Source organism: Ambystoma mexicanum, chromosome 10 (assembly GCF_040938575.1).
Source record: "Ambystoma mexicanum isolate Mex_15411 chromosome 10, UKY_AmexF1_1, whole genome shotgun sequence".
NCBI classification, from domain to species: Eukaryota; Metazoa; Chordata; class Amphibia; order Caudata; family Ambystomatidae; genus Ambystoma; species Ambystoma mexicanum.
In genome coordinates, this window is record NC_090932.1 from 1,647,012,991 (window position 1) to 1,647,039,857 (window position 26,867).

Below are 26,867 nucleotides of genomic sequence, written 5' to 3' on the forward strand. Positions count from 1 at the left end.
GCAGGCATATTTCTTATATGACATTCCTTTATAGAAAGGATATATAAACAACCTGGAAACAGACAATATTTTTCTATATTTCTGGCTAAAGAAAGGTAACGTGATCCAAGTTTGGAATATGGTTTTCTACAACCAAGTGCCCTGCCACTCCTAAGAGTCACCAAAAGCAATGTTTGGATATTTGCATAGGACTGCGGAATCATCACCTTTCCTTCCTCCCTTGGAATGATGACATTTTCATATCGGCTCCTGCACTGCTTAGAGGAGCGGTGAATACGACTGCACGAGTTCACCACATCGCTCACCAGATCCCAGTTGGCTGTGTGTGCTGGAGACACAATGGAAAGGTTCAAAGGAAGTTCCAGCAACTGCTTCACGGCCTGAAATGCATAAGGGAAAGGGGAACATGGAAAGGGAACGTTAATGCAGCTCGAAAGATGCATCCTTTACAGCTTGTGCAAAGGTTTCAAATTCTGGGGGAGGGTGAATAGCATCAAACTAATCTTCTAAGAGTTCAGAGCAACATAGACATGTAACCAGAAAGGGTTAGGAAACAATTAGACATTTGATAAATCAAAAAGAAAGCTTTGACAAAGTCAATAGTTTGGGCTATTTTTGTATTGTATTTACTGAGTAGCAGGAATATCATTTATATCAGGCAGGTTTGATAGGAAGCGGTACAGATGACGGAGACAGACCTTGGGATAGTGCCTTTACAATAGGTAGTTGAGCATGTGAAAGAACAAACTAGAGCAACTAAGAAGAGTGACAGATATAGGAGGCATACTACCATATTCCAATTCTGTACGATTTCGCATTCAGTGCCAGATGTTGGATGGCCATGGTAGAGTTGGGCTCAGGGAGGAGTCAATATGGGTGTTAGGACAGTTTTCCTGAAGTCCAACTAAGGGCTTAGCTACACAATTCAACTGAGACATTACAAGTCTCCACACTTAGTATAAGGCTGTACCACCAGAGTATATGGTATCGTAGACCGAGCCACCAGGCTTATTTTAGGAGGGAGAGAGGGCTGTAGGAAAGCGCATAGAACCTGTAGTAGACCAAGGATACAATAGAAACACGTACAACCAGAAGTATTATACAAAAATAAAGGTTTATTATAAATACAAGTAGGCCAAATTATTACTGTTCATAGAGTCATAAACACATTATAAAAACACAGCACAATGCTTGAAGGTACACAGACCAAATCATAAACCTTGTTCAGAAAGCAAACAGTAGTTCTAGGCAAGTCAGACCGTATCAAACACATTTAGTATAGGCCACACCTATTCATGGGGAGTACAACCATAGGTTACTTTTAGATTACAGTAAGTCTAGGGTAGTAGACTTTCAGTTATGCAGTGACACTCAGTCAAGGAATCAAAATCAACCAACCCTGTTACCATGGTAAGTTTCTGAATAGTGGTACACAGATTCGAGGAAAAGTACATAACTGCATTTATGATAACAGTTATACTGGGTGAATAAGACCTTTTTTGTAATATACAATTACAGTTGCTTTCCTGATCTTTGAAACACAGAATAAGGTGAGCAATAACCTTTTACACTAATGTGGGATTGCACCAAGCAGACCAAGGTCAGCTACAACTACAGACATTTTGTTAGGAATGGCGCACAGATATTCTAGGCAGGTAAAGCCTAACAACATAATATACTATTACAGTTGCTTTTCAGGTCAGTGGAACACAGATTGAGGTGAGCAATAACTAACTTATTTTAGGATGGCACACAGCTATTTAAGATTTATAAAGGAGCTACCAGCAACTGAAAGGTACGTATAAACTCAAGACTGTTTTAGAATCTGTATAAAACAGACCAGGGAAAGCAAAACCCAGTTGGTGAACTTACACACTAATATTCTAAAAGAAATAGTTAAGTGAAGCCAACAGCATTACTTTTGGGAAGAGGCACAATCAATTCACAGGTGAGTAAAACAATCGTACATGTACTTTTCAGAACGGCACCACACATATTCAAGGTAAGTATCTTACTTACTGCTTGTTACCAACTAACCATTTCACAAGTACTTTTCAAATACTTGTTATTCTTTTCAAGGCAGAATCCTTTACTTATGCAGTCCTCCTTCTCTAGTCTATTGCATGAGTTCACTCAGAGGCAGGGGAGGGACCCTAGTGGTCTGGTGCCAGCTGTAGGCAGGGTGAGATAGGTTTCTGTTGCAGCAAAAGTCAGAGTTCCTGTGGAAAACTGTTCAAACAAGTAAATAGTCCACTTTAAAGTTAGCTAGTGTCCAGGGACTTCTGAGAAGACACCCTAGGAGGATTCCAGCAGTGGGCCTGGGTGAACTGTTGAGGAGACTCACAGAGAAAACACTGCAAAAGCTTTACAGAAATCACACAGGCTTAAGGTAAGTAAATACCCCAGCCAACACAGTACCTCAGCAAGGAAGAAGAGTTGCAGCAGGGGAGACTTCAGGATTTGCAGCCAAAAAGCCAGTCGATGGATTCCTCCGTCATGAAGATAGGACTTTGGAAGGGATTTTGTATCAAGGATCAACCGGGAAGGCGTCATGCAAGGGTTTCTTCACAGCTGGATGTGGCTCTGTGGTTTTGGCGCCCTTTTCAGGAGCCAGAAATAGACAGAATATCACTGAACGGATTAGCGTTGCTAATCTGGTCAAGCAATCTGGTGAAAGGGACTTCAAGGACTGGACTTGAGTCTTTGGAGGTCCAGCAGGATGCCACCAAAGTTTCAGCTCGATTCGGAAGACTGTGCAACGCACAATGGCTCAAGGTCCCAGGGTATTGGAGCCCTGCAAGTTCGCAGCATGACGTGCAAGGGCTTAAAATGCAGGTCTTTAGTGTAGTGGATCTCACCAGGCTCTGGGTCAGGGTCGTTGTTTTCGGAGTTCCCCAGGTCGCTTGGAAGGAAGTCTAACAGCAGGCTCTGTTTACACAGCAGGCTCTGCGGTCGCTGGAAATCATCTCAGCTGCTGTTTCTTCACCACCTTCTTCGGATTCAGGTCTAGTGGCCGACCCATCAGCAGCTTCCGGTTTCTGAGTATTTAACGGGAACTACAGCACAACTTCGACAATCTCTCCCTACATTTTACAGAACGGTGCAGTCTGGCTGTCGAATCAGGACCGCCAGCCCCCCATTGAGACTGAGCTCCTTTCAGGCAAGGAGCAAGACAAAAGGTGTGCTGAGTTTTGGACTAAACACTCGCTTCCTGCCTTCTCAAGACACACTGTAGCCTTGGTGGGGAATACAAAGGATTCCTGCCGAAGACAAAACTCCCACTGAGGTCGTTCAGAATGGCAGGGGAAGATCTCGGAAACTACAAGCAAGAATTGGCGAAAAAAGAAGGAGCTCACCATTTTAGAAAAATGGTGACCACTCTGTGCATTACCCAGGCTGAAGTAAAAGCCTTCGAGTCAAATAAAAAATTTGTCATAAAGGTAAAACCACTGCCACCAGCCATTCAAGCCAACTTGCAATTGTAACAAACATTTGACAGGTAAGTAAGAAAGGGGATAGATACATTGCATCGCCCAGCACGCCAAATAAGGTTGGGTGTGCTGGCTCACTATATAAAATGTAAAGGGGGATGAAAATCCCTCTTACTACTTGGGAAATGTAGTTCTCACATGTTTAGTCAGAGAAGTAAAGGGGGAGCCCAAAAGGCAACCCTGTAACAATAAAAAGTATATACAAAAAAAGGTGTCCGAGGATCAAATGAAAAGGACACTGGAGAGTCTTAATAAATGACACCCATAAAAAGAGTAAAAGGATCTGAGAGTGTGGAAAAAACATCCCACTCACTGAGGTATAGGGAAAAACAAATCTACCACTCCAGCAAAAGGTTCTGAGGGGTCTCACAAGTGAGGGCGATTTTACACTAAACTTAAAATCTTACCTAAAAGGTGTTAAGATGGTTTTCAGAATAAACCCTGTAGGAAGATTCCGAGGTGTCACTATTCTGGTGAAAAGGAGCCGACACGTTCTAGCCAAACAAAGGTAGTACGACTGAGCAATAAGGCTTAGACTAAGGGGAGTTTAGGGGTGGTAAATGGTTAAGTTAGACACATAGATCACTATTAACAATTCAAACCAGACAGATTGTATAATGAACAAGTTACTTACCAGTAACTATTGTTCTCCAGCATGGGTCTGGCATGGATTCACACGCTCATTCCCCGTCAGGCTGGGAATCCTCGGTAAAAGAAAAAAAACTGTTTCCCTTTCACTTACAAACCTCCTCTAAACCAATCACTCTACTCTGGATCATACTGCATGCAGCCAATGAGTGCCCTCTCCCTAAGCCCCTCCTCTGGCAGCCATTGTTTTTTGCTCCGTGAGGTATTCTACGGTTGTAGCGTTGAAAAAGTCCTATTTTTGTCAAAACAGAGCCCATGTGCTCTTCCATTGATCGGCAGACTAACGGGGATCCGTTATCGACAAAGTTCAGCACCCCATCAAAGGCAAGGATCATCAAAGTTTTTCATTGAAGTTTCCAGAAGGCCGTCGGGCCTACTCCGCACTGCTGACTATGTCAGAGGAGAAGGAGGGAAGTTCCCTCTTCAAGCTCTGCTCCGGTTGCGGACTGCGGAACGTGTTTGTGGAGGACAAACACCTTCAATGCCTCTACTGTCTACACCCAGGCCACAAAGAAGAGGCTTGCAAGATCTGCCGCAGCTTCACCAAGAGAACAATGAAAGATTGTCACAGTAGACTGGTAGAATGGCTGAGCGCCAAGGCCTCTGCCCGTGCACGAAGCAGGGTCATGCCTCACCCAGGACCGGGCAGTCCGAGGCTTCTAAATCCGATGAGGCCGCTCCATCCGTGGGGGCCCAAGACCAGGCCAAGCACCGCAAGACCATTATCAGGGTCACCGCGCAAGTGGGTCCCCACGATGGGCAGGGCACAATCAACCTCTGCCTCCATCTCTAGCCATCGATCAAGCTCCTTCTCAAAGAGAAAAATCAACCAACCCGGCTAACCTGCGGGAGAAGATGGAGAAGCCTAGGGTGGAAGAAATGGCGTCCAAGAAGGCTCAGGCGGCGTAGGAAAAATCACAGTCGCCGATTGAAATGGTGGTGGCCGCTCTCTCGAAGTCCAAAGGGGCAGACCCTGTGAAGGTAGCCCCGACTGTGCTCAGCATGTCCCTGTCCCCGAGGCGGGAGGCCTCGGCAGGGGTGGTGGCAAAGACACTGGAAAAGAGGATGCCGTCACTGAGCTTGGTAAGACCCCTCAGTATGCAAAAAAGGAGGATGGGGCGTGAAGAGGTCCCAGGTTAGCCACAGGCCGTACCGCAAGACATGGATGTTTCTTCTCCAGATGAGGAGGGCTAGGAGTCTGTACATCCGATCTACAAGGACGTTGATGGAAACACCGGAGGAAACGACGGCGCGTACCCTATGTCAGGCAAAGTATGTATGCAGTACCCTCTGGGAACATTACAAACAACTTTGACTACAGGTATAGGAGACCCAACTTTTGGCATAAGCTTGTACTGCACTGTTTTGGTAGCGTGTTGAGCAGCCAGGCTGATCTCAAGCGGGGTCAATGTGAGCTGTAGCAGAGTTACACAGAGATTCACAGTGACAAGTCTACCGCAAATAGCAACACAGCAGTTCCTGGCTGTCGAGATGGCCTTTACTTGCTTCTGGGGTCCTGCACTCTTGAGGGGGCTCAGGCTCGGTCAGTCCTGCTTCCTGGGAGTCCAGAGGATCTTCCTGGAGCTCTTGGCCAGCTTAAAAGCAACACACACAATCTGGTGTTCCTCTCCCTGGCTATTCGGTTCCAGCAGCAACTGCAGTGGAACTTCAACCAGCTCCGAGAGGATGTTCAGGTGGCTTTCTTTGGAGTTGATTGGTCCCACCAACTGAAGGAGAGAAGTTGTCCTTGTAGGGCTTCTCCAGTCGATACAAAATTGTAGTTTCAGCACAGCAGCAGGGCTGCTACCTTGCAACTACCAGCCATTAGCGCTGCTTGATCCGCTGGGAAAGGTCTTTGCTGCCCTACTATTAATAAGATTAACTGACTGGGCAAAGACAAACGGAAGATGCAAATATTGATTTAATAATAAACCTGCTAAAATTAGAAGCCATAAGGACTAAAGCACCTACTCACGCTGCGTTTATACATTTGCAACTAAGTTTGACACTGTCAACCGATCAAAACGTTTGGAAAACTAAATCAGTGGAAATGCCTGAAGGACATACTTGAACCAATCAAAGCACTCTACACAGACAATTAGAGTGAGATTACCTCAAGATGGGGTCCTGTCAAAACAGATACAAACCTACAATCGTCTCAAACAAGGATGCCCTCTGGCAGCTACACTTTTAAATCTGTACACTTCAGACCTAGCAGATAACCAAAGCACGATAATTACAAAGCCCCCTAAATTGAATGCAACTCTGATGCCTTATATCATGTACGCAGACGATGTAGTCCTATTTGACAAACCTCAAGTCGGGCTCCAAAAAAAAAAACTGGAAAGTTTTGAAGAGAAAGGATCTGATGATCAATATCAAAAAATCTGAAGTCATGACATTAGCATACCATCCATCCAGTGGAGTAACTTTGCTGAAAAGGTTGGGGGGGGGGGGACATGACATCTGAAGAAAAGGTGCCCCAGCCAAATGAATGGGGACAAAATGGTGTGCCATGAAAGTGGGGGGGGGGAACAAACACCCCGTCCCCCCTTAAAATGACGCCCATGCATCCATCTTCAAAATCCAAACCACTGAAAATATATCTAAAAGGAAAATAATTGAGCTAGTAAAAAACAATCAAATACCTCTCGATTTGGATAAACCAATCAGAGAAAGAAAAAGATTGGGCTGAACAACTAAACAAGATACGCTCTCTTGCCCGACAAGGGCTCATATTACATAGAAGATATGGAACATTTTCAATGAAACCAATAGTGACATTTTATAGACAAAAAGTGGTTGCAGTTATCACATATGGAAGCGAAGCTATGCTCAATTTGCCTCACCAAACTTGGAATCAAATGGAAGGAATATTTTGGCAAAAGATTATCTTTACCACCTGCCTATCTGATTCCTAGGATCTGCTTCGAATTGGCCATCCAATCGATAGAATCTATTGTAATTTGGAAGCAGCAAGACATTCAGAAAGATCATATCAGATGATAGTATTTCGATTGCTGGAATGTTAAGGCATAAAACCAAAACAGTAAATTGAAAAATATTAAAGGACTGGAAAGATGCTTGTTTACTAACATTGGAAAAAGCAGATGTAACAGATGCTGATTGACTGCTGGAGGTTAAAAAACAAATACAATATAACAATTGGATTAAAACGATAAATGAGAAAGCGTAGTATCAACTTTCCATAAATTGCGACTTAGAAGTACGAGCACTCAATCAATTGCCACAGTATTTGACCATTTTTCCTAGCCGCCAAATAAGAGACCTTTTGTAGACTTCGACTCTGCTCACACGCGAATATCTAGTCAAATCCAAACACTTAACAAAAGCAGAGATATTTTGCTGATTGTCAGCAAAGAAACCAAAGTGGAATCCAGCTACCACATCATTATGGAGTGTCCAGCAGCTTGCGACAACAAGAAATTGTTCGGTTATATGCTACCCCAAGAGGATCCAATAAGGACCCAAAGAAAAATGGTCAAAGATAATATTAAGAACCAATAAAGCCTTCACTTTTAGGGCGATTCAATTTGGAATAGCGTAATGCAAACAGACTCAGAAAACAGAAGGAAGTAAAACAAAAGTGGTAGAACAGTTCTGAAATAAGTTGAATGGAATATAATTCATGTATGATTTAGATTTGCTCATTTTTAATGCATAAATTAAAAAAAAGTAACAAACATGAGGCAGAGGTCGTCAGGGTACCACAGGACACAGTGCAGGTGGGAGACTCTGATCAACCGCATCAGGCACAGTACGACGAGCATCATGACAGACAATCAAGTTAATACTGCCAGGTGCCTCTTTGTGCTAGAGAGCTGCAAATACACAGGAAGGCCAGTCTCAACAGTTGAGGGTCTGAAGCATCACAAGTCCGAAATCGGGACGGTGACCGTTGTAAGGAAGGAAGGGGCCAATTCAGACCCCCCCCCCGCCTCCCCTGACATTTTAAGCGAAAAGGACAACTTGCTCTTGTACTAGTGGGGCACACCTCCATCGTCCTTCTGCAGCCATGGGGAATAAGGCCTTGGCAAAGGTTGGGGCTATTGCAAGACACACTTGGACTCCATTTTATGTGCCCTCGATTCCATCTTTGGACTAGGGCGCATTCTGGCACTACGAAGCCTCCTCTCCCCCCAGCAGCGCTGCGCACAGCGAACACCAACAGCCCCCACCTTTTTCCTCCATTGCCTTCGCCTACCAAGTCCCTTTCTCACGGATGCTCGGAGGCTAACTGCTACAATTAAACCATGCATCTACTCACTCTTCCTCTGAGATCACTGTCCTGTGTGTGACCGGTCCAAACCATGACTTGTAGCTCATCCATGTCCACAAACCTGCTCCTGCACCCCTTACCCCCGCTGTTGGAAAATTACTGCTTGCTCAACCTTGTGCCCCTCCAAAGGTATTCTCTTGATGTGACAGAAGGGTGACCCTGGTGTGCTGCCCACCCTAGAGTGCTCCCAATAAACCCAGACCCCTGTCACAGTATACTTTGTCCTGAACTAACAAGGGTCTCTCCATTCCCTTCCTGCTCTGATGTACCCGACCAGACAGCTATCAATCCCAGCCCGCAGGGGCAAGGCCCCACTCCCTTCACCTCATGAATGACCTAAAGTGGAATGATGCCAACACACGTATATGGTTAATAAACATGTGGTGCCGGCCCATAAAGAACTATAAGCACACCTCCTTCCTAACCAATGAAACTGAAATTTGTAGACTGTATAGAATTTGTCACTGTTGACACTGTAACCCTTTAAAACATATTGTATCTGTATTGTTTTCAGAGCGCTCCCTAGGCAGCAGAGTTCTCTGGATGCTGAATCTTGTATAAAAACCTTGACAACTCGCAATCCAATCTCTTGGTTCATTCCCTACTGGGATGGGTCCTTTATTCTGAGTCTTTATTGGTAATGTGGGGAGTGAGCGCCTTCACCGCGCAGAGAAGTAGCCCAGTCAGGAGCTGATCAGTCCACAGAGTGGTCCTGGGACACCTCCAAAGGCTTCCAAGGGCATGATCCTCTGGGGACCAGAATGGTTGCTTCAATTGGTCACCATGTTGAAACACTGATGGGGGCCTTCAGGAGATCAGACAAAGAAGCAGAGCTTCGACGGGATGGTTGCTGAAGGCAATACCGGTTGGCTTCAATAACCATTCATGGGTCTCTAGTGGAATGCACCTGTTCTTGGCTCCAAAGATGTTCATAGGAATAGCTGCAGGAGTCCTGATTTTATCCTAAATTTGAGCCAGAGATTCTCCCAATAGTAAGGATATGCACCATTCAAACTGGCATGGATAGCCTCTGGCCATCATATCCGCCCAGAACCAGACTCACTCTGACCAGGCTGTGGACTAGCCACAGAAACACACTGCTGCTCTGCCAGGGAAAAGGCATACCAAATATGGAAAATACAGCCAGAAGGCAACCAAAATACAAGATGGCCAAAGGATATGCAAAGTACATGAGATAATGAAAAGAAACATGGTAGAAAAGTATCCACTGCTACTAGCATGTCTTGGACACATCATGCAAGTAACCACAAAGTTATGAAAAACAAAGTCTTAGGGACACAAAGTATCCCTGCTGCAACACACTGGAAGGGATGGAGTACAGTGTAAAATAAACTAAGAATTTCAAAATGGAGAACATAGTTCCCCTGCAATGGTAGCCATAGGAGCCGATCAGTGCCCCCAAACGAGATGAGCTTAGCAAAGGCAAATTAAGTAAAAAGGCTGGACTTGCCTACAAAAGTCAAGGTTCAAAGAACAGTAAAACTGTGGGGGCGGAGGCTCCATAGACCTTTACGGCAGGAAAGCAGAAACAAGAAGATCTTGTCCAACACATTGCATGGCAAACTATTAACAATGTTGATTATTCAAAAGTAACAAAGTATTAACTAGACTGAAGGCTGTTTCAAGCATTAAAACAGTGTTGTAGAGCTCAAGCGCTTGTCAAACATTAATGTTGAACAAAGTGTTTCTCACCTGCAGTAGTGCCCAGTCTTCACTTATAAGCCACTCAGGATTGTCCTGTCCCGGTTCGGCCGTAGGCTTCACCAGAGCTGGCAAGGGTTTGGCGAATTGTGTCTGCTGTTTCAGGAGGATGTTTTTCTTCTGTTCCTTACCCTCTCGTCTTATTTTGAGCATGCCTGGCGTAGCTCGGTCAAAGAGCGACCGAGGAGGAATGACTGTCTCTCCATGGCGCAGCTTTTTCTTCCTGCCTACAGCTGATAAGGGCAGGCACAGTCAGTAGGGAATCTTCAACAATATCCGAAGCAGCCCAAGTGAACTATGTCAATAGTAATATCTATCCGATGGAAAGGACCCATAAGTATTCATAACATTGTTCTTATTACATCTATTATAACCGAAGAGGGCACCAGGGGAGAAAGGACATTAGCACTTCAATTAGTAGCTTTTGCACAAACACTAACCTGTGGGATCCATTCTCTGTCGCTTGCGTTCCTTCCTCACGTACACTGGAGGCAGTTTAGATTCAGGGATCGGAGTGAGATCGTACATCAGGCACATAACTGAGTCAATGTAGATGTCATTTTCGTCTTGGGGAGGGGTGGGTGGAGTCCACAGCTGTGGTGGGAAGAACAATAACAGATCAATGTATGTGTAAAATACAGTCTAAATTCTGGTCAGAACAGGATGATGTACTTACAGGCATTATTTCATCATGTCCATCTTGGTCTTCATATACATATTCCTGCAAATAAATCCCAGAATAGTTCAGATCTGTATTGAGCATCTGTATGCTGCAATCATTGTTCACATCCAATCACTGGATAAAATCAGCATACACACCAACTGTTTTCAACAGAACACCAACACATTCAATACACAAAATGCCTGGGCTTAATTTGTATATTGCATTTAGGCATGACATCCAAAGTGAAGGATCTGGTAGAGACCCTTGTGGTGCATCCACTATAGCTTTTTTTACAGTCTTAAGCCAAGCCTTGCACATTTAAACTATTTTGAAGCTCAGTCCACATCAGTTTAGCTGAAACAGAACTGAGAATATTTATAGAATTAGACCACAAGCCTTCTACACTTAAACCTTGTGATTTACATCCTTTGTAAGAGATTTAAACAGCAGACTTCAGCATCATTGCCAGTAAGATTGCTCAGAGGGTTGAGCGCTAGCTACCCAAATCTGTGTGTGAGCTGCAGGTTGAAGGTCTGAATCCGGGCAAGGCCAACTCAGCCTTTCATCCTTACAAGCTTGGAAAAGGAATATTAGATTGTGTGGGGTAATTAGGGTAATTAGAATTGCATCTTAACATGTTCTATGTATAGCGCTTTTGCATATTCTGATTTGGGGATCTCCAGTAACATGACTGATAATCTTACAATGCGACCATAGATTACTGAACTCCAGAGGCTGCCTTTGATTGTCACCTCAAGTCAGCAATATGCTGGCGTGGGTGCAGGTTGCCTGGTACAGCATTCCAGAAAAGGATGTCCAAGGTGTCTGATGCTACTTGAAACGTAAATATTTTGAGGATGCGGCTGCTGAGAAGCATGTGGAGGCTACTGTATAGAGCGATTGGTTTGGTAGATAGATTGCATGAGTTTAGGTGGATGCTCCAAGTGAGGCAGGCTGCCTCGAAAACAGGTCTTTCATTGATAATGAGGAGCACATGTAAGGGCTCCAGGATTGGGACGCGCAGTTAGCTTTTTTGTAAAAGCCTCTGTTGGAAATACTGTAACTGAAAAATCACGAACCTATCGAAGCAAGATTCACATAAATGGCAATTAGAAGACCTCTGCTCACCTACAAATCCCAAGTGAGGTGGGTGTGTTAAGGAAACATTTCCTTTTTAGCATTTTCACGCCATAGAATTTGTTAGGTATGAACTGGTGCAGTCACACTGTTAGACTACACAACACTGATCTGCTGGTATTAGGTAACCCACCTTCTGGTATAGATCTGTACTACACAAGTTGGTAGTGTGACTGAGTAGCCAGGCCTATCTCAAGAGGGGTAAACGTGAACTGTAGAGCAGCCCAATTGAAATCCGTAAATATAAGTAGCAAAGTTATAAATATTTATTAATTGAACATCAGTTTTAAATAAGAATTCTTTAAAAAAAGGCACATTTGTAACAATACAAATATACTTTGAAATTATTTCTCATAATTAAACAAGCCAGTGAATAATCTTTGGATATGCTTCTTATACTTTTCCTACACCCAGAGGTGACTTCAATCAACAGGATCATATTTGCATTTATCTATTCCACTAGCATACTTTGCAGATTCAGAGTGGTAGAAAGGAAAGGTTAAAGGAAATAAAAAAAGGTTAGGCAGATTCTCAGAATATGTGAGGACAACTAAATCCTCCAATGAAGTCTAGACAAAGCCTTTGCCCAGCAGTAACAGTAAAAAGATAGAACTTATGGAGGGACAAGCAGTATCAAAGTCAATGGATTAAGAAGAACAAGTTACTTACCAAACCATCTATGACAGTTGTGTCCCACAGCTGTGCACTTCGGAAACTTTTCAGCAGAGGGCGTCCTGCGTCAATGGCGTCAAGCTGATGTCCCTCGAGAGCCTCCGTCAACGTCATTGGATGTTATATATAGGACAAACAGTGCCCGTTGCCGTAGTTTAGTTTTTTTCCCTCCAAACGTGTGACACCAGTCTCCTGCCAGTATAACAGCTTACAGCCTTGCGGAATGGAAGCTGCAATCAGAGAAAATTCTCCAGAGGGGCAGGCAGAGAAGGCGATGTGGAATACGTCGGAGGAACATCCCAATCGAAAGAACATTACCAGTTTGGTCAGTAACTTGTTCTTCGAAGGGATTGTGTCCTCAGATGTATTCCTCATCTATGACAGACTCCCAAAGCAGTACCACACATATGGAGGAAGGAAAGAATTTAGAAGGTGAAATTTAGATTGCCCAATCAAATGGTTGAATAGAGGACTGCCTTACCAAAGGCCAAATCCTGCCCATGGATGAGTCCAGGTAATAGTGCTCAACAAAATATTGACAGAGGCCCATGTGGCTGCTTCACAAATATTGCGAATAGGAACATCCCTTTGTAGAGCAGTGGAGGCAGCCACACCCCTAGTAGAGTGAGCCTGTAAGCCTACCGGAGGGTCCTTCCCCGCCAAACGGTAGCATTCAGAGATAGTCAAATAAATCCATCTGGGCAAGGTCTGTTTGGATACGGCCTGACCCAAGCGGAGTCCAGCATAACCTATAAAGAGCTGATCGTCCACTCTGACCCGGGACATCCGAGAAAGATAAAAGCTCAAAGCTCTCCTCAGATCCAACCTATGTAGCCTTTCTTCTTCCTTACCAGGATGCGGAGGAGGATAAAAAGCCGGAAGAACCACATTCTGGCTCAAATGAAATGCAGACACTCTTCAGACGAGCACTTAAATATAGACAGTGCCGCCAGGTAACCTTTAATGGTACCCACTTGAAGGCCCTTGTGGTCTAAAGAAAGCAAAAGTCAGCACCATCGGAATGGAACATTGAAAAGGATCCACATTCTGATTCCTGCCCCAGTCGCAGAACTTCTGCCAACGGCAACGGTACATGGATTTTGTTTCAGGCCGCCAGGCTGAAAGCAACACCTCCATCACGTCATTCGGGAGGTCCCAATCCTTGTATCTCAACCTTTCACATAGCAAGCGTGAAGGTTGAGAGACTTGACCTCTGGATGGAGAACCTGACCCCACTCTCGTGAGAGCAGATCGTCTCGTTAGGGAAGACGACGTGGAGGGCAGATGGACATGTCTAGAAGGTCCGGGTACCACGCTCTCCTGGCTAAATCGGGAGAAATGAGGATCATTCGGGAACCGAACCTCCGCAACACCTGAGGAATGACAGGGACTGGAGGAAACGCGAACAGCAGTGGGAAGGACAACTACACTACGAACCTATGAACGGGTCCCCCATGGCTCCTCTTGGTGGAAATTCCCGCAAGCAGAATCTCTCGCACTCCCGGTTGCCACAGGTGGCGAAGAGATCCACTTGCGGGGTCCCCCAAAGGGCAAAGATCTCCAAAAGAACTTCCTGAGCCAACTCCCACTCATGAGAGACTGTGCTCTGCCTGCTCAGCGCGTCCATCCCCACGTTGTCGTCCCCGGCCAGATGAATTCCCGAGATCGAGATTTCCTGTTGGATGGCCCAGAAGCAGAGCTGCATCGCCTCCCTGCACAACGAGAGTGACTCTGCCCACCCATTTTTTGTTGAGGTAAAGCATGGCCACTGTGTTGTCTGTCATAATCAGGACAGTCTTCCCCCGCACAGAAGGCAGAAAAGCCTTCAGGGCCAGCCTGATGGCTCTCAGCTCTAACAGATTGATATGAAGTCTGGAGATCAACGGCCGCTGGCTGTCATCTCTTTGGCATCAGTTATGATCGTCACCTCCGGCCATGGTTGCCAAACAGTGCCCCCCTTCATCAGATTCCCTTTGAAGGCTCACCATAGAAGATCCTGGGTGACCAAGATCGGAATCTGAACGGGATCCAACATCTTGCCGGAGAACTGCGACCACTGCATCTTGAGAGCCCACTGCAGAGATCTCAGCTGCAGTCTGGCCTCTGGTGACAGAAAAATGCAGGATGCCATGAGACCCAGCAACCTTAAGAATTTGAACGGCGGGAGACTCTGGGCACGTTGAAACTTGTCCACCTTCCTTTCCAAAATGTGATGAGCCCTCACCTGGGGAGGCGAACACTGCCCCATGGACGTGTCGAGCACTGCTCCGATGTAGTGGAGCCACTGCGAAGGTGTCAAATGCGACTTCCTTAAATTCAGGGAGAAGCCCAGCTTGTGAAGGGAATGGCAGGTGACGGACAGATGATCCAGGGCTTGCTCGGGAGAAAGCGCCCTGATCAACCAATCATCCAGGTAGGGGTAGACATGAATACCCCCTCTTCAGAGGTATGCTGCCACCACTACCATCAGCTTGGTGAAGACCCTAGGGGCGGAGGTCAATCTGAACGGCAGGGCCCGAAACTGAAAGTGCAAGTCGCCTGCTGCGAACCTCAGGTACTTCCTGTGCTTGGGATGAATCGGCACATGAAAGTAAGCCTCCTTGAGGTCCAGAGAGACCAACCAATCCTGAAGTTGAAGGGCCTGGAGGACTTGAGAAAGAGTGACCATCTTGAACTTGTCCTTCCAAGAAGCTTGTTCAACCAACGCAAGTCCATGATGGGTCTCAATCCCCCCCCACCCCGTCTTTTTTTGGGATCAAAAAATAAGGGGAATACCATCCCTTGTTCCTCTCTGCTACAGGCACCAGTTCTATGGTGCCTTTCTCCAGCAGTGATAGGATTTCCTGTGCAAGGAGCAGATCTGGACACTTCAAAGAGCTTCCCCGGTGGATTATCGGAAGACCACTGAAGGAAGGGAAGAAAGTAGCCGTGGGCTATGATATCCAGAACCCACACATCCGAAGTAATGGCACGCCATTCTCCAAGATGCTGCGCAAGTCTGCCCCCAACCAGCGAACCATGGGACATGGCCTCATGATTGAGCTGACGCGGCTGCGGCAGCGACTGAGGGCCAAGATGCAACTGCCCGAGCAGCTTTGGCACCCTGAGTACCTTGTTTTCCACCACGGGTACTGTTATGGTGGCCCCTTTGACTGGCAGCCCCTCTCGATCTACCAAAAGAGGAGTAGAAACGAAAGGAAGCTCTCCTCCATTGCTGTCCCCTAGGATGAAAAGGCGGAGGTTGACGTACTGCAGCGCTCAAAGACTTTGTCGCAGCTTTGGAGGTCTGCAACCTCTCAAGGCTCTCATTAGCCTTGCTGCCAAATAAATGAACGCCATCAAAGGGCATCTTCAGGAGACGGGCTTGCACATCAGAAGCAAACCCCGACTTCTGCAACCACGCAAACCTGCATAGTACAGTGCTTGCAGCCATGGACCGGCTGACAGTCTGCCACGTCCAACCCCGACTGAAGGGATTCACACATAGCATCCTTGCCATCAAGCACGATAGCTAGGAAGTCATCCCTTTCCTCCCCCTCGGGAATATACTCAGCCGCGTAGGAAACAGGTCCACAGAGTGTGTGTAAATCTTGCCAGGGCACATTTGGTGTTGACAGCTTTCAGTACCATACTCCCTGATGAAAAGACCTTCCGCGCCCATCCATCGAAACGCTTGTCGTCCCTATCTAGAGGGATGGTAGGGTACGCCTGCTGCCTCGATGTGGCCGTAGCTGCCTGAACCACCAAACTCTCAGGAGTGGGCCGAGTAGACAAATAGCTGGGGTAGCTAACAGATGGTCGGTACTTTTTCACCAAATTCTTATCGACTGCCGGAAGCGATTCCAGGGACTGCCAAGCCGAAGACACATTTTTGCAATGGAAGATGGAAAGGCAATACCGGGTCAGAGGGGGACCTTGGTCCAAGATGTCAGTAAGGTCATCCTAAATAAAATCCTCAGGAGGACTGGACCATCCTAGGTGTTCACAAACCCTAGACATGAGCCACCTACAGGAAGAGTCTACATGAGCCCCCGGCTCAGGCCTTCCAAACTCAATTTCCGGAGAAGTATCCAGGCCACTAGCGTCATGTATGGACTGCCACAACTCCTCCAACGGACTGTCACCCAACAATCCTGGAGCATCATCCTGAAAAACAGGATCTTCAATGTCTGATCTTTCCTCCTCTTCAGAAATGTCAGGCAAAGGCTTGAAAAAGCCCAGCCAAATTGACAGAAGAGGGCCTGGAGCCCAACACCAGACCCCCAGACAGCTGCAGGAAACTCCTCGAACACCTTACGCCCAAAAAGCGCTGATGGCGCCGAGAGCCTCAACGCCGAGGGCTTTGACACTGAAGGCGTCAAGAACATCGACGTCGAGACCGCTGAGGGCTTCGATGCCGGAATCCGCACCGAGGGTGTCGACGCAGAGGGCTTTGGTGTCGACGCCGCTACAGGCGTAGGTTGATAGGATGGAACAGCATCGTCCGAGTCTGACTGGCCCGGCGTCGAACTAGTCAACGGCAGTACCTCCACAGGCTGCAACGGTCTCGCTGGGGATGAGGACTGAGACCTGGACGCACGTCTCTTGCGACTGCTCTTATCCGCACAGGTCCTCGAGGGCTCCCGGTGTGAGTCGCGACGCAAGCCGCAGATCGCGAGCGTTCTGCGCTGGCTTCGCGAGATGGCGCGACAGGAACCATGCCTTGCGACTGGAAAATCGCCATCATTTGCTCTTTAAACGCCACCCACTCCTCCAGCGTCGAGGACTTCATGGGACAGGCGACCTTACGCCCGGCACCATCCTCCGAAGAGGATGGGGAAGACAACCGGTGGAGATGCTTCTGAGTATGCTGCGAAGACGAGGCATGGCGGGACCCACTCCGGGACTGAGAACCTCGAGCTTCCTCCAGACGCGGAGAGTCGCCCCTCGAGTCGTCGGTGGAAACCCTAGACTTCGATCCGGTCTTAAAGGACTTTTTCGATGGCTTACCTGCACAGAGCTTCCCCTTCCTTTCACGCAAGGCCTTGGCTGTTAGAGACTGTCATTTGGAGCAGTCGTCGGTGTTGTGCTACTCCCCCAGGCACCATAAGCAAATACGGTGCGGGTCGGTCAACATCTTGGACTTTCAGTCCCAGCAAGTCTTAAACCCGGATCTTGGAGTCAGAGGGGTTGAAGAAATAGACATGAGAGCTTCGAAGAATCCACGAGGTGCGCCGAGTTGCACGAAGCTAACACGTTCGCTGTAGGAAAAAATGGAACTGAGTCAACTGGCGCCGTGCATTCTATATCTATATATAACATCCTGTGACGTCGACCCTCGACGGAGGCTCTCTAAGGACATCGGCTCGACACCATCGACGCAGGATGTCCTCTGCTGAAAAGTTTCCGCAGTGCACAGCTGTGAGACAACTGTCATAGATGTGGAATACGTCGGAGGACACAATCCCTTCGACGGGTGCCTTCAGGGAGACAGGACAGCCAAAATTATTTGAGCACAGTCTATGAATCTGACGCACTTCTCGGATATAAAGTCTTGCATAAAGTTATAGAGTTTGGAAAAATCACTTGTAGGGCCACAAGCTGTTAAACCTGTGAGAAGGGAGTTGCAGTAAACTCGAAAAAGGTAGCCAATGCAAATCACAGTGAGAAAAGCACGGCTAAAGGCAACAAGGTTAGTACCCCAAACCTTAACAGTACCTCTGGTTAGAAGAGTGTTCCTGCTGGACTCTCTTCTTGCAACGGCGATGCAGACCCTGGTTCCTGAGCCTCAGTCGTGGGGACAAGAGGGAGGACGACTGGAGGGCACTGCGACAGTACTCGGGAAGGACGTCGGCAGCTACAGGTTTTTTCATTTCAGTGGCACTTCGCGGTTTCAGCGCTTCACAAAACACACTGATGGAGAACACTGGATACCGGTTGCACTTTCCTTGCTCCCTCGGTCCTGCACTCTGGCGAGGGGACTCTGGATCTGGAGGTCCTGCTTCTGGAGGGTTCTTAGGGGTATCCTGGAGCTTCTAGCTGGAATAATCCCAAAGCAGACATTTCACTCGACTACGGACAATCGACCCCTGGCATTGCGTTCTCACAGCAATGGAAAAGCATAGCAAGTCGGGGATGGTGGTCCAGTGAAGTTCGTCCTGGAGTTATGGTTGGTCCCACTAACCCAAGGGGAGAAGTCGTTCCGGCCGGAGCTTCTCTGGCGAGGTGGAATAGGAGGTCCGCACAGCAGCAGAGCTTCACCGGGCGATTCAAAGGCCCAGGAGGTTGCAGCAAGCTTCAGTCACGGTTTCTTCGTCGGGTGTTTCTCCCAGTGGTTGACTGCCTGTAGTCCCAAAACCCTCGCCTCTTAAGCATGTTTCTGCCATTCATGCACAGCCTAGGCTGTCAATTACACAGCTGGGTGGCTGTCCTAAAATGACAGCCAGCCAATCAGGGCTAGTTTCATTCAGTTTCCTAGAGACAAACGACAGGGGAGTTTCGCGACCCTCCCTCACATCCTGTCCTTCCAGACACACTGGAGCCAGGGGCGGACTTCAGGGCTGAAGCCCACCAAAGGCAAGACAAAGGGCTCAAACCTGTCTCAACGCACAGAGTAAAAGTCAAGGAAGACCTCACAAACAGAAAATGGTGAAAATAAAAGACAGAGGCCATTTTGACAGAATGGCCCCCCATGGGTGCTGTACTTCAGCTGAGGGTTCAGCCTGCGGTATAAAAGCACAATGGTAGGAAACATTAAACCACTGCCACCAGCCTTTTAAAGTAGTGAGGGTAACATAAAAATGTTACATGAGAAAGAAGGATCCGGGGCTACTAAGTAACCCGTCCACCCCCCCCCCCCCCGCACTTCACATCAGATGGTGTGTGCTGGACCTACAAAGAGAAAAAAGGTAAGGAAAGTCAATTTTTCTTTACTATTCTTGGGAACTGTAGTTCACCCAAGAAAAGGTATTTAAACCTTATGAGAAATCTAAAGGATTGCTCAGTGACACTGCACTGAAGGTGCTGTGTGTCACCATATCAAAAGCAGATGCCTATGGAGTTGGTCAGACTCGAAAAAAATGGTGACAAAAAATCAAATCCAAATCTGGGTAAAACACTGGAGAGTGAGAAAAAGGTCCCACTCACTAAGGAGGTCAAATTAAAAAGTCTTAAGTTCAGAAAAAGAGCTGGAGTTCTCTAAGGTGGGAGGAATTTAGCACTAAAAGGAAAATTCTCCCCGACAGACTTCAATGGAGCAACAAGCATATTTGCGTGAGTCACGGACCAATGCTGGACTTTGGAGGTACGTAGAGTCTTTTTTAACATCAATTACCTGCTCCGCTCATTTAATTTGGGGGCACTGGTGAGGCCTTATGGCTTCTAGTGAAGGGAGACCATTTCCCTCACTCATGTTTTTCTTCATTATTTTACTGTAGCAGACACCATTTTACAGAGTAGTGCTGCAGGGTTATATTTCAATGCCTTTATGGTGTACCTAGGTCAGGGTGGTGAACCATGTTTTTCATCTGCACGCCCAATTTAGTTTTTACTGCATAATGCCATTTTGTGTCCCATATAATCAAAATGGCTGCTCCATAGGTTTAACGCCATGTCCTTCGGCCATCATGCTTTCTGGCTGCCTTCATGTCCTCTGAGGTCAGTGTTAAAATGGATTTCTAAACTCTGGCCTGGTGGACAGATGTTTAGGATGCCACCCTTATTGTGAACAGGAAGAAACTTCTGGGATTTTAGCCGAAACAATCAAGGTAGCATGGAGAAGCCAAGGCTGAATCTCCAGAGCGGTGATGGGGTTTAGGGGTCCACAATGAGTCCACAGAGTGAAAGACAAAGGATTACACTGCGCTTTAAAAAATAATGTTTATTATAGGCCCAGAAACCACATGAAATAGGATTATTGGCAAGTAATATCACAAACTACTAGGTACTAAAAAACATATAGTCACAGTAGTTGGTGCAAAATAAAACAATCCCACACCCACAATACCTGTAAAGGAAGGCAAGTGATTATGTTAGCACCAACTGTCCTCAAGATTTAACATCCTAACTTTAGAAGTCCAACCCTTGGTTGCTAAACCTTTTCTGTAACCAAAAAAAAAAACCCTACCCTGGCGAGAGCCATTATTCTACCCCGGTTAGACTACTGTAAAGCATTACTCCTTGGGGCAAAATCTTGCTGCATAGAAGCGCTACAGATCAATCAAAATGACAGTACGAGCCATTTATGACATTCCCAAAAGAGACCACATCACAGGTGCCAGGAAGGAGTTACACTGGCTTCCTGTGGCGGCTAGGTTGTACTTCAAGGCCATCAGCCTGGCTCATAAAAGCATTTATGGTAATGCACCTAAATACTTGAAGAACATGACTCCATACAATCCATCAGGACTGCTTTGTTCTAGTGCCAGTGGTCAGCTTACCGTTCCTAGAGTAAAGAAAAGCAGAGGCCGGGGGAGATCTTCTCCGGTATCAGTGACACAAATTTGGAATACATTTCCTCTGCCGCTGAGGCAAGAGCCAAACTGGTTGCGCTTTAGAAACATCATGAAAACCCACCTATTCTCCAAAAACCTCGGTATGATCACATGCTCGTCTCTTTGTTGTCCTGTCTTTTCTTAAGTCTTGCTGTGTTGATGAAGTACTCTGATGCCTTCAGGCTTTGGCGCTCTATAAATAAATAAAATGGGGCCTTGTGCCAAAACAAAGTTTTCCATTAGTTTAGGAGTTGAAAAAGAAATAGTGGAGGGGTCCTGGGGATGTGAAGATGAGTAAAAGGTCAGATGAGGTCGTATTCTAGCGAATCAAACAGTTCCCAGCTTTCAGAGGGCTTTCAGCAACAAGTTGTGTCAAAGCCAAACTAGTATAAGGAACAAGTTACTTACCTGTAACTATTGTTCTCCAGCATGGGTCTGACATGGATTCACATGCTCATGAATATTCCCCGTCAGGCTGGGAATCCTTGGTAAAAGAAAAAGTTTCACTTTCACTTACAAATTGCATTTCTCCTTTAAACCAATCATTGTCCTATGGGTCATACTGCCCCCATCCAATGACAGCCCTCTCCTCAAGCCCTTCCTGTGGCAGCCATCTTTGGATTTTTACAGCACGCTTCAGTATTGGGAGTCCTCGAGTTTGCTCTGCAAGCTACTTCATGTTTATTTGACAGAAAAAGGTTCTATTTTTGTTCCGAAAGAGCATGTGTGCTCTTTTCTCCATCTGCTGACAGCGGGGATCTGTTGTCGATGAATTTCAACGCCCCTCAAGGGCAAGGATCGTCAAAGTTTCACTTTGCATCCTCAGACCTTAACAGAGAAGGAAAGAAGGAAGGTCACTCTTCCAGCCATGCGCGGGCTACGGAATGTGTGTGTCGAGGACAAACACCTGCAATGCCTCCACTGCCTGCATTTGGACCACAAGGAAGGAGAATGCTAGATATGCCACGGCTTTTCTAAGAAGACGACAAAGGACAGGCTCAGTAGACTGGCGGCGTGGTTGAACGCCAAGGCCTCTGCCCCGTGCTCCGAGCAGGGTCATGCCTCACTCAGGCTCGGCAGGTACGAGGAGCGGTCTTCCAAGTTCTGTGAGGGCACCTCATCTGTGGGGGCCCCAAGATAAGGCCAATAACCGCAGGTCCGGGTCATCCTGGGTCGCTGCGGAAGCGGGACCCACGGCAGACAGGGCATGAAAGACAGCACCTTCCGCCACCATTGCCAGCCGGTAATCAAGCTCCTACTCGAAGAAAAAAATCGTCCAACTCAGCTAAACTGCAGGAGAAGCCAGAGAAGCCGCAGATGGAGGAGATGAAGGCCGAAGTGCACAAGAAGGCCCAGGATAAGTCTTCGACGATTGAGCTAGTGGCGGCTGTCCTCTCTAAAGCTAAAGAGGTTAACCCTGAGAAGGTAGCCCCCACAGCACAGAAGGTATCCCCTCCCTCTGAGGCACGAGGTGGCTGCAGTGACCGACAAGGTCTGTTGGCACACCGGAGATTGGGACATCGTCTCAGAACCCAGTTCCAGTCCCTCAGGGTGGAAAAAGCAGGTGGGGGTGGAATAGGGGAAGAGGCAAGGAGGCCCCGGATCTGTCCCAGGCCGTGACCTGGAGTCCTTACGCCCTGTCCACAAGGACGTGGAGGAGGGCGCAGGGCCTAGTGTTCCGATCACGCCAGCTCCGCCGAGGGAGGAGTCTCTGGACATCCCATCAACTCTCCACACCTTGGGGTCAGAGATCCAGAAGAGGATGCCACGAGGTACGCCCCCATTTCAGCCTCCACAACGGGTCCCCTCTCCCCCAGCCAGAGAAGAGTTCAGGGACTGAGTCGGCCATGACATCGCTGCAGCAGGTCCCCGCAGTCTAGTGCATCCCCACCAGACGAGGTGGGGTCATTTAATTCCATGATCGCCAGAGCGTCCGAGCTGTGCCCGAGGAAACCAGGAAGGAACGTTTCCTGTTCCATTTGGCCTTGGCACCTCCGGAAGACAATCATGGAGGTGCCCCTCCTGGATGACGTGTGGAAGGAGGGATTGGCCCTCTTGAAGAACAATTGCACATTTCCAGCCAAACAGGATAGGCTGGAGAAGTACTGGGTGCCTGAATCTGCACCCAAGTGCCTGAGGTCACAACCATCGCCGGATTTTGTGGTTTCTGCGGCCGCGAGGAAACGGTCAGCTAACCCGTCCTTGTCATCTTCAGTCCCACCGGACAGCAATGCTAAGACGACGGACGCCATGGGAAGGAAGGTGATTTACACTGGAGCGTCCACCATCAAGGTGGCCAATGCACTGGAGATCCTAGCCAGGTACGACAGGGAGCGGTGATACAAGCGGGGTCGGATTTTGGAGTTCCTCCGGGATGACAAGAGGATGGAGGTAGCATCGGACCACACCATCACAGTGGAGCTGGAGATTGCCGACGCAGGGTTCCGACAGATGGGGATTGGTGTCTGCCTTTGTCGCCAAGGCTGGATGAAGACCACTCTTTCACCAGGAGGTACAAGCCAAGGTACTGGACATGCCCTTTGACAGAGTTAACCTTTTGGGAATGTCGTCGACGAATCCCTACAGGAAAGCAAAGCGGATACGGAGACCGCCTGCTCCCTGGCCACCCTCCAGCAGCAACGCTCTTCTTTTCGGTCCTCCAGAGGAAAGTCAAACAGGTCTTTGAAAGGTTACTCCTCATCGTACCATCAGCCTTCCAGATCCATGAATCAGGAAGCCTAAAGAGCCCGCTCCGAGGCCTACGGTGGTGGAGCACAGTGTCGCCGTCGCCCACAAGGCAGGGCGCTGTAGCAAGCTTGAACCGACAAGGACTGGCACCCACCCGTGCACCCCAGTGGGAGGCAGCGGACTAGGTTCGTCAGCAAGTGGGAGAAGGTTACCACTGACAGATGGGTGCTGTACGCTCTCAAAGGACATACCCTGGAGTTTCAGTGCAAGTGTCCGCAAATCCCTCCGGTGGCCCGCCAGGAGCAGCACATGCCTCAGCTCTTAGAGGTGGTACGAGACATGCTGCTAATAGGGCGACAGAGCTGGTTCCTCAGCGACTCTGGGGCTCCGAAGTCTATTCCAGATACTTCTTGGTCAGAAAGAAGACAGGGGCCTGGAGGCCCATTCTAGACCTACAACGTCTGAACAAGTACCTCAAGTCTCAAAGATTCAGGCTGGTCACGTTGCAGCACGTGTTCAGCCAACTAGAAAGAGGGGATTTCTTAACGTCGCTGGACCTGGAGGACGCCTACTTCCACATCCCCATTCACAGGAAACACAAACTATCTACGCTTCGTAGCGCAGGGACAGCACTTCCAGTATAGAAGTCGTACCCCAGGGTGTTCACAAAGTGCCTGGCACCAGTGACCGCCCACCTGCGTCTACAGGGGATACACGTATACCCGTAACTCGACGACTGGCTCATTCGGGCCTGCTCGTGATAGTGGGCCGTCGGACACACAGAGGTTGCAGTCAAGCTGCTGACGGATCTTCATCAATTATCTAAAGTCCTGCTTGTCGCCATCGCAGAATGCGCTGTTCCTGGGAGCCAGACTCAATACAGTGTCCTGCCTGGCGTCACCCTCGGAGGAGAGGGTAGCAGACATTCAAGGGAAGGTGCAGCAGCTGTTGATGAAGACGGCCACGGTGCAGACTTTGAAGTCATTGCTCGGCATGATGTCCTACATCTACCCCATCCGGCTCTGCAGGGTACAGATGAAACCTCTTAAGGAGTTCCTGGATGCTCGCTGGATACAAGTGTCCGAAAGCTTCATGGACAAGATCACTCTGGAACGACGAGTTATGTCAGGCGATAAGGTGGTGGGGTGGCCACTCCAATATCGCCCGGGGCACAGGGTTTCAGAACCCTCCATTCCGGGAAACGGCCACCACGGATGCTTCCCTGGAAGACTGGGTAGCCCACTCCACACGTCTGCATGCACGAGGTCTCTGGCTGCCGGAGGAGAAGGATCTCCATATCACCATTTTGGAGCTACAGGCAGTGTTCATTCTGTCTCTGAAGGGCCAGGTGGTTAGACTCTTCAAGGACAACACCACCACAATGTTCTACATCAGGAAACAAGAGGGGACTCAATCCCCAGGGCACACCCGGGAAGCGCAGGGCTTGTGGCGATGGGCCATCCGACGAGAAATGTTCCTCGTCCCTTTACCTAGAAGGACTCAATAACACCATTGTTGACTCCCTCAGCAGAAGATTACACCTCTGAGGGTCACATCTCTTCAGATCCTGCCATACTTGCTATCCTTGGCCTAGGTCGGAATGGTGCACTATTATCAAGCTACATCTGTCGACCATCTCCCGCTACAGCAGGTCTCCAGGAAGGTCTTCACTTTGGTCTCATCGAATTGTCAAGGAGTTCCCCAAAGGACTCTTTCGATCTTTCCTGCCGGTGAAGGCTCCTGGCCCAGCGTTGGAACTGAACGTGGTTCTGACGAGGCTCATGGCAGCCCCTATGCAGCAGGCCCCTCTGTCAAGTTCCTCTCTTGGAAAACGGCTTTCCTTGTGGCCATCACCTCTGCCAGGAGGGTAGGTGAGATCCATGCCCTATCCTGAGAACAGCCTTACCTGTCTTTCCACGAATCGAGGGTGGTCCTGGGGGACTCACCCCACTTTTATTCCGAAGGTTCTGTCAGCATTCCATCTCAACGAGCCTTTGGCATTACCTGTTTGTTTCCCCAAAGACTTAGTCACCGGCTGAAAGGGCCTTGCACTCGTTGGACGTTGCTAGTGCCCCGAAGTTCTACAGGACACACAGAGTTTTCGGTAGACTTCTCAACTGCTTGTGAACTTTGGTCCTGTGAACCATGGGAAGGCCTTGTCCAAGGCTTCCATCTCAAGATGGCTCTCAAGCTGCATCATGCACCGTCATCGGTTGGCAAATCGACCTCTGCCCGGCCGTCCGAGAGCAGACTCCACCAGAGCGATCGCTGCAACGACGTCGTTCCTGTCTGGTGTGCCACTGCTGGACATTTGCAGGGCGGCTACGTGGAGGTCCATGCACACCTTCACAAAAATCTACTGCATCGACAGTGATTCCAGGGAGAATTCCAGAGTAGGCCAATCAGTGCTATGCAACCTGTTCACTTGAGGTGAGTCTATTCCAGAGGTAAGAGGTGATTGCTTCTGTTGGGTCTTGCCACCTCTCGTGGTTGTGTAATGTTCTACTGCTATGTATTAGTTATTCGTGAGCATGTTAATCCATGCCAGACCCCATGCTGGAGAAGGAACGGGTTACTTACCTGTAATTATGTTCTCCAGCATGGGTCTGGCATGGATTCACATGCAAACCCTCACTCCATCCCCTCTGTGGCTCTTCTTGGTAATGCTGCCATTTTACATGTTTACCAAATCTGAAGAAGGCTGCTAGGGGAGGGGCATAGGGAGAGGACTTTGTTTCTGGCTTTTTTCCTGTCCCCACCCTCCCCGCGGAAATTGGTTGGAACAGTCGGGTGTGTCTCTGCCCCTGTTCCTGGCAGCCATTTCCACTTGCCTTCTGGACTGCAATCTCGATGGTTCCTTTAAGGAAACAACTTGGAAAGCAGCCTTAGGTGCTGGTTGATGCTCAGTGAGTAGTTGTACATTGATTGTAATCCGTTTTCGGGCTGTTTCATGTGCTCCTGGTGGAGGGGTGTGTTTTTTGCTATTTTAATTTTACTAGTTTGTGCTATACTGGTGGGTTGCTCTTGCATTTCTGTGGCTTACCACACCGTTTTTATTAGCTGGCCTGCATCTA

General features: G+C 48.0%; 1 protein-coding gene across 6 annotated transcripts in view; it reads right to left on the reverse strand.

Annotated features, from left to right (window-relative positions):
* EP400 (E1A binding protein p400) overlaps positions 1-26,867 on the reverse strand; it is a 1,542,855-nt gene that overhangs the window by 360,314 nt on the left and 1,155,674 nt on the right. For all 6 annotated transcript variants that reach the window (XM_069620067.1, XM_069620064.1, XM_069620063.1 and 3 more), the window contains 4 exons: positions 10,838-10,882; positions 10,602-10,755; positions 10,153-10,394; positions 207-380 (listed from right to left, as the gene is read on the reverse strand). In XM_069620067.1, coding sequence (XP_069476168.1) covers positions 207-380; positions 10,153-10,394; positions 10,602-10,755; positions 10,838-10,882 — 615 coding nt within the window. The remainder of the gene's footprint in view (positions 1-206; positions 381-10,152; positions 10,395-10,601; positions 10,756-10,837; positions 10,883-26,867) is intronic.